At 41.4% G+C, this 13,400-nt stretch overlaps 1 protein-coding gene across 5 annotated transcripts in view; it reads right to left on the bottom strand.

Moving 5' to 3' along the window:
• ASTN2 (astrotactin 2) overlaps positions 1 to 13,400 on the bottom strand; it is a 907,765-nt gene that overhangs the window by 147,556 nt on the left and 746,809 nt on the right. For all 5 annotated transcript variants that reach the window (XM_060300567.1, XM_060300563.1, XM_060300564.1 and 2 more), the window contains 2 exons: positions 6,774 to 6,907; positions 5,080 to 5,228 (listed from right to left, as the gene is read on the bottom strand). In XM_060300567.1, coding sequence (XP_060156550.1) covers positions 5,080 to 5,228; positions 6,774 to 6,907 — 283 coding nt within the window. The remainder of the gene's footprint in view (positions 1 to 5,079; positions 5,229 to 6,773; positions 6,908 to 13,400) is intronic.

Here is a 13,400-nt window from a genome sequence, read left to right as displayed (position 1 = left end):
CCCACATGCCCCAGAGCAACTAAGCCCATGTGCCACAACTACTGAGCCTGTGCTCTAGAGCCCATGAGCCACAACTACTGAGCCTGCGTGCCACAACTACTGAAGCCTGCGCTCCTAGACCCCGTGCTCCACAACAAGAGAAGCCACCGCAATGAGAAGCCGGCGCACCACAGCAAAGAGTAGCCCCCACTCGACACAACTAGAAAAAGCCCACACACATCAATAAAGACCCAAAGCAACCAAAACTAAATAAATAGAAAATTACAATGTCTGAGTTAAAAAAAAAAAAATCACTGCATAGATTAACAGTAAATTAGATACTGCAGAAGGCAATGAAGACATAGCACTAGAAACTATCCAAAAGGAAACAAACAAAAAGAAATAATTTTTAAAAATGAAAAGAGCATCAGTGAGATAAAGAACAATTTCAAGTGGCTGAATACATATATTTTTAGAGTCACTGAAGGAGAAACAAGATGGAGAGAGAGAAAAATAATGGCCCCAAATTTTCCAGATGGGCTAAAACAGTAAACTCATAGATCCAAGAAGGTTAATAAACCTCAAACACAATAAATTGCTAATGTAAGCAAGACACAGGAGCAACATCTTTAAATTACTAAAAGAAAAATACGCCAATCTAGAATACTGTACCCAGCCATAATAGCTTACAAAAGCAAAAGCAGAAAGAATTCGTCATTAACAAACCTGAAATATAAGAAATAATAAAATATATCCTTCAGGCAGAAAGATAATGAAATCAGATGAAAATATGGATGTATGCAAAAGAATGAAGAACACCAAAAATGTAAGTACATGAGTAAACAATAAAACTATTAATTAAATATACTTAAAGGATAATTACTCTTTTAGGAAAATAACAATGAATTATGAAACTTATGTATATGAGTAAAATGTATGACAATATAGCATAAAGACTTGGAGGAGAGAAATAAAAGTATACTATATAAGGTTCTTTTACTGTATATGAAGTGTTAGAATAGCACTTGAGGGCACACTGTGATATGTTAAATATAAATATATAAACCCTAAAGTAATCACTAAACTAACAAAAGAGTTATAATAAATCAACAAAAGAAATAAAATGGAATGATAAATACACTCAATCTAAAAGAAGATAGAAAAAGAGAAGAAAGGAAACAAAGAAAACTGAAACAATAGAAAACAAATAGCACAATGATAAACTTAAACCTAACCACAACAATATCATATTAAACATAAATGGTCTAAACACCCCAATGTAAAGATAACAATGCCAGATTGGATTAGGAAAATAAAAACAGAAAAAGAAAAGAATAAAGACCTAAATACATGCTGTCTACAAGAAACCCATTTTAAATATAACGGCACAAGTAATATAAGAGTAAAAAAATAAAAAATGGTAAATCATTCTAACATTAATCAGAAGAAAGCTGAGAAAGTTATATTAATACCAGAAAAAAGATTTTGGAGCAAAAAATGTAACATGGATACAGACAACCATTTCACAATGATAAAGGGATTGATTCATCAAGAGAATATAAAAATTATAAATGTTTATTCACTTAATAACAGAGCTTCAAAACATAAAGTAAAAACTGATAGAACTATAAGGAGAAACAGATATATCCACAATCATCATCAGAGGTTTCAGTACCATTCTTTAAGTATTGATACAACAAGAAGACAGAAAATCAGAAAGGATTTAGAACACTTGAACAACACAATCAACCAATTTGATCTAACTAGCCCTCATAGAAAAACTCATCCATAAATAGAAGAAAATACATGATTTTAAACTGGTCACTGAAAACAATGATAGACCATATCCTGTGCCATAAAACTAGTCTTAATAAATTTAAAATGATCCAGCAACACCACTCCTGGGCATATATCCAGAGAAAATCATAATTCAAGAAGATACATGCACCTCAATGTTCATTGCAGCACTGTTTACAATAGCCAAGACAGGGAAGCAACCTAAATGTCCATCAACTGAGGAATGGATAAAGAAGATGTGGTACATATATACAATGGAATATTACTCAGCCATTAAAAAGAATGAAATAATGCATTTGCAGCAACATGAATGGACCTGGAGATTATCATACTAAGTGAAGTAAGTCAGACAGACAAAGACAAATATCATATGATATTACTAATATGTGGAATGTAAAAAAAAATTATACAAATGAACTTATTTACAAAACAGAAACAGATTCACAGAGTTAGAGAACAAACTTATGGTTATGGGGGAAGGGTCACGGGGAGGGATAGATTAGGAGTTTGGAATTGACATATACACACTGCTATATTTAAAATAGATAACCAACAAGGCCCTATTGTACAGCACAGGGAACCCTGCTCAATATTCTATAACAACCTAAATGGAAAAAGAACTTGAAAATACGTATAACTGAATCACTTTGCTGTACACCTGAAACTAACACAACTTTGTTAATCAACTATACTCCAATATAATACAAAAATTAAAAAAAATAATATGATTAAAGTCATAAAAAGTGTATACTCTGATATAGTGGAATCAAATTAAAATTCAATGACAGAAAGTTATCTGAAAAATCCCCAAATATTTGGAAATTAAGTAACATGCATCTAAAGAATCCATGGGTCAAAGAAGAAAACAAAAGGGAAATTAAAAGATATTTTGAACTGAATGAAAATGAAAACACAATTTATCAAAAATCTGTGGTAAGCCACTAAAGCAGTAATTAGGGAAAATTACTTGTCTTACAAGAAAAATCTCAAATCAACAACTTCAGCTACCACCTTAAAAATCTAGAAAAAAGAGGAACAAACTAAATCTAAAATAAGCCAAAGAAAAGAAATAACAAAGGTCAGAGTAGAAATCAATGAAATGGAAAACAATAGCAAAGGTAGGTGAAATCAAAGCTGATTCTTTGAGAAGATAAATAAATTACACAACCTTCTTTCCAGATTGATCAGAAAAAAAAAGAGAGATGACAGAAATTACCGATATCGAGAATGAGAATGATATCACTATAAATTCCATAAATATTAAAAAAAAATAACAGAATATCACAATTTTTTGCCAGTAAATTTTATAACTTACACAAAATGGATAAATTCTTTGAAATACACAAGGTATCAAAATCACTTAAGAAGAAATTCATAACCTGAATAGCCCTATATCTATCAGAGAATTAAATTAGCAATTAAAACCTTCTTACAAGAAAAGCTCCAAGCCCCGATTATTTCACTTGTGAATTTTACCAAACAATTCTTTTTTAATACATTACTAATTCTACCCAAACTCTTTCAGAAAACTAAAAAGGATAAAATATTCTGCAATTTATTTTGAGAGGCCAGAATTATTCTGACAGCAAAACAGACACAAGCATTACCAGAAAACTACTGATCAAAATACCTGACAAATAAGGATGCAAAAATCTAAACAAAATTTTAACACAATAAATCCAACAATATACACAAAAAGATAGTGCATCATGACCATGTGGGATTAATTTATTCCAGGAATACAAGGGTTTTTTTTTTAATCCTTTGAAAATGCATCAATATAATCTACCGTATTAACAAACTAAGAAACATAAACTATGATCATTTCAATGGACACAGAGAATTCAACATTCATAACAAATAAAGATTCAAGCACTGTGCTGGGAGTAGGACAGACTGGCTGTGGAACTTTGGGAAGGTCACAGACCTCTCTGGGATGCACTACTTGATCTATAAAAATGCGCCTGGTAATCATTCAGAGACTAATGTTAGCAACATGGCGGCATAAGAATTTTCACCCCCACCCCCCAACCCCCCCCATCACCCCTCTAACAACCTCCATCAAAAAATCAATTTGAACCAATCCGAGTAATGGCATTGTGGGGACAATTTGAACCGAAAAATCAATTTGAACAGCTGTCCGTGCACAGAAATACTTCACAAGAACTAAGGTTTCTAGGTGAGGGATCATTGCACCTGGTTGAAGCACAAAACTAAGAAAAGATGCTTTGAGGAGAGTAGGAAAGATAGATTCACATTACTCTTATAACCTCTCTCCCCAAGCCTGAGCAGCCCAGTGCAGAGAGAGAAACCGTCCCTGTGGAAGGAAAGAGAAAAGTGAGACCAACTTCACTTTGCACTCCAGAGCCAGCTCCCATGGCTGTAGGTGGCTCCCAGAAGACTTCTGTGTGCATCCAGGACTCTGGCTCATCCCAGCAACTGCTGTCTCCAGGGGCTCCAGCAGCTTCCATGGCACCAGGCTCCCAGTGGGCTCCCACGAACCCAGGTCTCCAAGTCACCCTGACACCTGCCAGCTCCGAAGGCCCCCAGGTGATCTACACTTGAACCCGGGTTTCCGGCTGGGCCCAGCACTAGGCCAACTACCACCAGCTCAGGCTTTTGACCTACCCTGGAACCAGGCTGGCTCCCAGGCTCCTGACACTCCAGCACTCCAGGCCTGCCCTCATGGCCCAGCCTCAAGGCCAGCTCCCTCAGACCCAGGCTCCCCGCCTGCCATAAGCCAGACCAACCCTGCAGACCCACCTCCAGGATGTCACAGCCTCCTGTATACTCTTTAAGTAAACTTAAAGCACTCCTTAAGATCCACTTTCTGCATCTTCTCCTGCATGTCTGAATAATTTCCAAATCCTCTTCCTTAGCATGAAAGACAACTATCTCAGTACATCTCACTAGAAAAGACAATTCCTTGAACTTCTTTATCTCAGTCCCAGAGATAATATATTTACAGATCAAGGTCTTCAAAAATGTAACCTGTAGGCCTTCCCAAGTAGAAACGGACAAATCCTTTTTTGAATTAACTAACACTTCAGTATATGACCTTGTGGATCCAATTTAGAGAATCAGAAATTCTCTACAAGTACAATTTGCTACCTCCCCCTGTAGAAAATCATACCAAAAAGCACACAGGTGTGGGAACTAGGAAACAAACACCAAACAGTGAAACTTCCCAGTGCCTTCCCAGTTCAGAGGACACCAAGTCTCCAAAAGTATTTAGAAAATCCCAGTTTCCCTCCTCTGTCACACCATCTCAACGAAAGAGGAAGTCTTGAACTTTCTACTTACCTGTGTAGAGGTCCGTATCTGTGTATTCATCCACTTTCTTGTGCTGCAGAATGTAATCAGAGACCTTGGTCCCAATAGCTGGCTGGACATCTACCCACTCCAAGGAGACCACGGTGCTGGAGGGCTCTACTGCTGGGGAGAGCCGCAGCCTAGGGGGGTGACAGGGAAGGTTGTTTGTTTGCCAGCCAGTACTGTCTGGGCCCCAAGAGTTTGCACAGGTCAAGATTAAAAGCACAGCGTTCAGTCTGGCTTCAACCCACCACCATACCCCTTGTGTAGACTCAGGCAATTAATTATACCTCTTTCAGCCTCCGTTTCCCTGTTCATAATGGGGACAAGAAAGAGCCACCTTTTGGATCAATGTGGAATCCAGTAAATTAATCCAAGTACATAGTGTGTGCTCACAGCAAGTTGATTAGCTTTCCATTTGTTTAAACTATATTCTCAATGATGCTTCACTGTCAATTAAATTGGCAGTGCTTTCAAACACAGTCATCTGCCAACCTCTCTGCCATTCTCTTCAATCCCCCAGTATATCAGTCAATGCTTTAATATCAATACTCCCTCACAGCGGGCAGGGATCCTGGGGAATCCTTTTACAAAGCAAGAAATAACAGAATGTTTGAAGGTGAGAACTGGGGAGGGGGTCCTCTGAGAGAGGGAAGGGCAATCCCCCCATTTCATGGAAGGTGAAAGCAAAGCCCAGAAAAGGGGATGATCTGCACAAAGTCACACAGCAAACTGGGGACAGAACCATGATGGTGACTTTGCTTGTCCCCAGCCCAGATTCCTTCTCTCTTTCCACTATATCCACTAACTCTGCAAGGACTGTCTTACAATGGACCCTCAGTATTGGCTCCTGCCCAGACCTCCTCCACTCATCACACCACTCTCCCTCTTAATCACACTGCCCCAATCAAGAAGATCTTCCTTTACTTCCTCAAAGGGTGAGTTTCCTGAGTCAGGGCTTTCCCATGGGCTCTGTCTTTTTCCTGAAACACGTCTGTTGCCATTTGCTGCCTGGCAAACTCTGACTCTAATTCAGGTCTTCTCAGAGAGGCTTCCCAGACTATCTCCCTCTCCTCCAACTAAAGCATCCCCTCTTTGTTCTGTCCATTAGCACATCTTTGTTTTTCTTTCATATTTTTATTATTTAAATGTTTAAACGGTATCATGCTTTCCTGTTTTTGCTTTGACATCTGTCCCCCTCACTAAACGGTCAGTTCCCTAAGTGCACAGGCTGTGCCTGTCTTGCTCATTTATGAATTCCCCAATGTCTGACACACAGCAGGTGTTCAAAACTTCTTTGTTGAATGAATGAATAATATAAAGTTTCTTAGAAAAGGTCCTACACTTTCTTTATCTCAGTAGTCCCAGTGGTCAACACAGAACTGGCAAAGCAGTAGTTAGTGCTCAGTAAACCTTTGCCGAATGGATGAGTGAAGAAAAGTAATGATGGCTGGCTCGGTGCTATTAAAATAGCACACACTGCAGTGTAAGTGTCTACCCCCGAGCCACGATTCCATTCTGCTAAAGCTCCTTGCTTTCTCAAAGAAGGAGGTAGGCCCCCAGAGACTTCAGGCATCTGGTGAAGCACCTTAGGAACAGAAGCAAGCCATGGCCTGCACTGGGAGGACAAGAGTATGAGTCCATGGAAAGGGGTGGCCAGAGGAAGAGGGGCCATACATACGTACACCGGCTGCGGGAGAGGGCTGCAGTTGGGGAGCCCACTGGCATCAAAGGCGCTGAGGTCACACCTGCACCAGTCATCGATCACGTCCCCTTTCCCTGAGCACCAGTAGGAGCTCATCAGTGCACTCTTGAAGGCCTGGAATAAAGGAGGACAAAAGAGATGATTATGACAATGGTGGAGAGATGGAGAGTGAAGGTCCCAGTGGCCATGATAGTCACTGACCCAAGCTTCAGAGGAGCTCTTCTGGGCACAGGACACCATCTCTTGCATAAAGCCCCAGCATTCTACCACCAGGTTCTTCTATTTTGAGCCATTCTCCACCCAACAGCCAGAAGGATCACTGAGACAGGATAGTAACAGCATCCACTGAAAACCTCCCCTGGGCCTGACACTCTACTCTAAGTATATTAACTTATTTCATCTTCAGTACCTTACACGATAGCTGTAATAAAAATTATCATTATTTCCCATTCTACAAACTGGAAAACTGGGGCACACAGAAGGTAAGTAATTTGTCTGAGGTTCATAGCTACTAAGTGATGGAACTGAGATCTGATCCAAGACAGTCTGGCTCCAGACCCTGCCCTCCTTAACACCTTGCCACACTGCTTCTTGTAGAAATCTGACCACCTCACCACCCTGCTTTGAAACCTTCAGAGGCTCCCCATAGCCCTCAGGATAAAGTCTAAACTCCATGCTCTAGCTCCTGACCACCTTCTTAGTCTCATCTCTCACCACTCCTTTGATTTTCCTTTGCATGCTACCATCCACCCTCATGCAACCATTAACATTTCCACCAACAGTGAATTCCTGCTTATGAAAAGTGTGCTCTAAATCAGGAGACAGCAAAGTGTTTCTGAAAAGGACCAGACAGTAAATATTTCTGACTTTATGGCCAGGCAGTCTCTGCCACAATAACTCAACTCTGCCTTTGTAGCATGAAAGCGACACAAATTATAAATAAATGGGCATGTTTGTGTTCCAATAAAACTTTATTTGCTAAGACAGCCGACAGGCTAGACTTGTTCTGAGGTACATTGTTTGCTGACCCTTGCTCTAAATGATGATTTATTGATTGATTATTATTATTTTGGCTGTGTTGGGTCTTCGTTGCTGCTGCACGGCCTTTCTCTAGCTGTAGCGAGTGGGGGCTACTCTTCGTTGTGGTGTATGGTTTTCTCATTGCGGTGGCTTCTCTTGTTGCGGAGCACGGGCTCTAGGCACGTGGGCTTCAGAAGTTGCAGAGCGTGGGCTCAGTAGTTGTGGTGCGCGGACTCTATAGCTCAGGCTCAGTAGTTGTGGTGCATGGGGTTAGTTGCTCCACAGCAAATGGGATCTTCCCGGACCAGGGATCGAACCCGTGTCCCCTGCATTGGCAGGTGGATTCTTAACCACTGTGCCACCAGGGAAGTCCCCTGATGTTCTATTTAATTGCAATGTGCTTCATTGTTTCTCTCTTTCTCTCTCTCTCTCTTTTTTTTTTAAATACATCCTGTCCTCTCTACTGGAATACTCAACCCCACCCCCACCTTGGAATCCAATTCACTCTTTTGGTCTCAGATGAAACCTTCTTTTCTATGGGAACCCTACCTTGACTTTCTTAAGCCTGTAATCAGGCTCCTCTTCTGGACACCACAACACACTAGACCACACCTAATCATCACATTCCCTTGCCTATCTCACCCAACAGACTTTGATTCCACAAAGGGCACAGGCCATGCCTTGTTCACATGAGTGTTCCCATGGGACTGAGAACACTTATTCAGTCAATATTTACTGAATAAATGAACAGACACTGAAAAACTGATCATGAGGCTGAGGTTCAGATGTGCTTTATGCTTTCGTCACTCCATTTACACTGACATTTCAAGGCACTGGGGATTCAAAATGCTTGACAGCTCTTTTTCAAACTTGGGGATTCCAGAGAATGTTGATCTCTTATTCCTTTGCCAGGTAACAGACTACCTGCTTGCTTTCTTTTTTCTTTTAATTTTTTTTTTTTTTTTTACCTTCTGTGTACTTTTCCAACTAAAGCTTCACAAAACCTACTACCAAGGACACTTGATTACGCAGGTGACACTTTTTCCATCTTGCATTTTTTTGGTTGTTCTTTCTTTATTTATTTATTTTTTGGCTGCACTGGGTCTTTATTGCTGCATGTGGGCTTTCTCTAGTTGTGATGAGCAGGGGCTACTCTTCGTTGCGGTGCACAGGCTTCTCAGTGTGGTGGCTTCTCTTGTTGTGGAGTACGAGCTCTAGGCACGTAGGCTTCAGTAGTTGTAGCACACAGGTTCAGTAGTTGTGACTCGCAGGCTCTAGAGCACAGGCTCAGTAGCTGTGGTGCACAGGCTTAGCTGCTCTATAGTATGTGGGATCTTCCCAGACCAGGGCTCGAACCTATGCCCCCTGCATTGGCAGGTGGATTCTTAACCACTGCGCCACCAGGGAAGCCCTCCATCTTGCATTGTTGAAAAGACTCAAGTACAGCATGTTTGTGTAAAGTGGGTCTGGGGTCTGCCTCCTTAACTACTCAGAACACAGATCTAGAAGGAGAACGTGTGTATCAAGGACACTACTGTGTAAGCCTCCAACACATTCCCCTCAGTGCCTCTGATGAGAAGGCTCCAGTTATTCCTGCCATATGTCCTTACTCATATCCTCTCCAAGGGGTGAACAAATGATCCAATTTCTCCTGAATTAAGAATAGTGACCCAAAGAAATAAAAAGAATTATAAGAGCTAATGTCCATGAAGCACCTAGTTATGCAGTGGAAGGTACTTTAAGGGCATTAAAGTGTCATTCTCACAATAGTCCTGAGACACAGATACTGTGATCTTCATTTACAGGTGAGAACTAGAAACCAGAACAGTGAAGAAATATTCCCAAGATCACATAGCAAGCAAATGATGGAAGCAGAATCCCAACCCAGATCTCTGTGACTCCCAAGCATAGGTCTCTTCTATTTAACCACTCAGGACAGTGGGGTTGACTCCAGGTAGGATTGCCAGATTCAGTAAATAAAAATACAGGATGCCCAGTTAAACTCACATTCCAAATAAACAACTTTTTTTAGTATAAATATATCCCATTCAGTGTTTGCATATAAATTATGTGGGCCAGAGTCTGGCACACAATAATAGCACTGTTCTTACTACAAGTTAGAACCTAGGTTAGGAACAACATAGGTTCTCCTACTGCCACCAGAGGGGGCACTCTCATGAGGGCAGAAACCAGATGGGATGGGCCATGCTGACTGACAGACTTTCTTCTCCCTCCATTTGCCGGCTCCCTCTGATTTAAATTAACATGTACAACTGCTCGTGGTTTAAGATTCTATAACATCTCCAGCTAGAGCTAAGGGCTTAATTATCATAATGGTGAGATCCAGGGCCATGGATGAAAGTGACACAGATGGTAAGAGACTGCCTTGGACTCCAGCAAGGGGAGGAGAGAGAACATCCTGTTTTGTGTACGTGTTTTTGTTTTTGCGTGTGTGCGTGTGTGCGTGTGTGTGTGTGTGGTTTTTGTAATCAATAGTCACTGGAGCTTGTGAAAAACAAAACAGGAAATCTCTCTGGACTTTGTGAGTTTCACCATCCAAGCAGCTCTTGGGAAGAAACATTGCCTGTGAGTCTCCACATCCACTGGCTCTTTCCCAAACCCTGAGGAACAGAACGGGGACTGCAGCAGTAGCCAGGCAAACCGTGGATAGAGCTCAAACACACCCTGATAAAAGGCCTACATCAAACAGGGAGCCCTTGCAAGGCAGCAGAAGCCAGCATGCATCAGCTCAGGTTCACTCTTTTCTTACATCTCCAGTCCTTGCAACACTCCATCCCGAATCCAAATAGATCCCAAGGGAGGAACAGCATAGAATGTTCCAGCTTCCAGGGACTCCATAAATCATCTAAGTGAATCTGTTTTACAGATGCACATACAGTGGCCCAGAATGCTAGTTGGCTGGCCCAAGGTGATAGAGCAACTTTGTGGTGAAATGACTCTATTCCTCCATTTAATCCTCAAAATTACCCTTTGAGATGGGTGTCCTATTCCCATTCACAGACACATGGATGAGTAGGATTTGAACTGAAGTTCGTCTGAATTCTGGCACCCTGGACTTTCCCAGGTCGCACAGGAACTATAAATGCCAAGATTTCATCCAAAACATCCTTTTCAGCTGTTCTGCTTGTATCACGTGCTTATGTGTTGTTTGTTGTGTGCATGTGTGTGTGCCTGTGTGTGTTCTCAGAGGAAAATGAAACCTTACACTAGAGGCATTGTTGACTCCTAGCTTTTGAAAAAGTGAAGGCACTTAAGAAACAAATCCTGTACTTAATACAGGGCTAAGGGCTACATTTGCATGGTCATTGGTTTTCATGACAATGAAAGTTTGCATTTCCACTACTAGTGAATGCTTCCAACTTCTGGCTAATTAGCTAGCAAACCAAGCCCCTCAGGATGCGAAAACAGCCACAAAAATGTTAAGCAATCAAAATAAACTAGGATTTATTCTTGACTCCACTGTTACTTCCCTAATTGAACTTTGCATAAGTTATTTCTCCAGTTAAGCCTCAATTTGTCCATCTGTAAAATGAGGACACAGAAGTTTTATTTTGGAGGGTTTAATTAACTGAACTTCCTCCTCCATACTGCATGCCATCTAGTTGCTGAGAAAGATGATGGACAAGACCCAGTCACTAACTTCAAAGGACTCACAGTCTAGTGATGAAGGTGCACACAACTACAATTAATATGGTTGAAATGCTGTGAAGTAACATGCAGGAGGTTATGGGAATACAAAGGAAGAGGACTTTCCAGCTCTAAAAACTTTGACAATGTCTTGGGAATCTTAAACTTCAAGTTAACACTCCGTATTTGATTAAGATAGATTCTTGGGGCCATCTATACAGAATGTCACTAAGCCTACGAATTAAATTCCATACTCTATACTTACAATGACTATTTTTTACACTGAAAAATTATACTCAGGGGCTGACACCAAATCTGCTATTTTTGATACGGAGTTGGTTCTGCTTTGTATAACCAAAAAGATGCCCTGAAGTCCTCACTCAAAGCTTCATGAATGTGTTATCTTCAGTACTAATAAGCTTGGTCAGGTGGTGCTCAGCCCATACCAATTGAGGAGATGAAAGGCCCTCTGGAGAAAGAAACGGATTACCTTTTTGCCACCAGGCTTCCTTTTAGTACCTAACACAGTATCTAGCAGACAGCATAAGTCAGCCAATATTTGTTAAATTGAATTAAAAATTCACATGGAATGCTGAATGAAATGAACCAAGTTTATAAATGACATCATAAAGCCAGGAAAATGTGTGTGTGTGTGTGTGTGTGTGTGTGTGTGATGCTCTCCGTCCTCAAGATTACTTGTATCTCCCACATCAGTGAAGGGCACTCCCATCAATTTGGTGCCTCCAGACAGAAACTGAGGGTTACCTGGGCTCCCCCCTCTACCTCATAACAGGTTTCAAACCAGCTTCTCTCCCCCGGCCCCATGGCTGTCTCCTGGGTGCAGGTTAGTAATGCCTCTTCTCTAGGCAATTGTCATAGCCCCTGGACTGGCCTTCCAGCTCCAGTCTTTTCCAGCACATCCTCTCCCAGCTTTCTAAAACATCACTGCCTATTCCACCCCCTTGCCTGCACCCCTTCAAATACTCCACCACCTTCTGATTGAAGCCTCTACTTCTTAGTCTGATTTCAAAGTCCTCATTGTTGTTCAGCCTGTGGCTTTTCTCCCATCTTCCCCTTACTGTTCCTACTCTGTGCACATACCATCTTATAGGAGCGCACTGCTTCATACCAAGCCTTTGCTCATGTGCCTTTGTCTAAAATGCCCTTTCCCCACTTATTTTTCCTTGCTGAAATCCAGGAAACTTTTTGTCCACCAGGACCCTGTCACTTGAGAGATTCCGTCTCTCTCGTCTCGTTCAATTTCTGCACGTCACAGTCCCACGCAATTTGCTTGTTTATGTGTACTTCTTGCTTATCAGACCGGGAACTCCTCCAGGCCAAGGCAATATATTTGATTCGTCTCTCTCTCTCCCCAGCTCCAACCAAAAGAGTGAACACATTGTAGGGTCCCCAAAATATGTGTTAAATTCCATAGATATACGTAATAGGATGCTTGGCCGAAGAATAAACTTGCATACTTGCTGGGGGTTTTTTTTTCCAGCAAAAGAGATGACAGAAGTGCAATTGGTCACCTTAAAAAGACTAAATTCCTTGATATCGTTGAAAAGGGGTCAGGGTGGTGTATGGACGTAGAATCCCTTTTGGAGGCATTTGGGATTACTGCTTGGAGGAGAGTAGGTTGATAGTTCTTTGCCCAGGAAGTACTTGGGTCTAAAATAACATGCTCCTATGTCCCTAGAGAGAGATGGGAGGAAGGGAAGTGGGTGACATTCTAGTTTTGTAGGAAGACTAATTCCTGAGCCCACGCTGACCACATTTGATTGGTCAGGAGGGACTAGGATTGATGAACATATAGAAGGGTTGACGAGGACATCATAGCAGTGCTTGTGCAGAGGCAGAAATAGTGGTTTACAACCTGGCCTGGACCTCTCGGATAGGACCTACCTGAGCCACCTGCCATTCAGTCATCAGCACACCC

Source organism: Globicephala melas, chromosome 6 (genome assembly GCF_963455315.2).
Source record: "Globicephala melas chromosome 6, mGloMel1.2, whole genome shotgun sequence".
NCBI classification, from domain to species: Eukaryota; Metazoa; Chordata; class Mammalia; order Artiodactyla; family Delphinidae; genus Globicephala; species Globicephala melas.
This window is presented reverse-complemented; position numbering and strand designations above follow the sequence as displayed.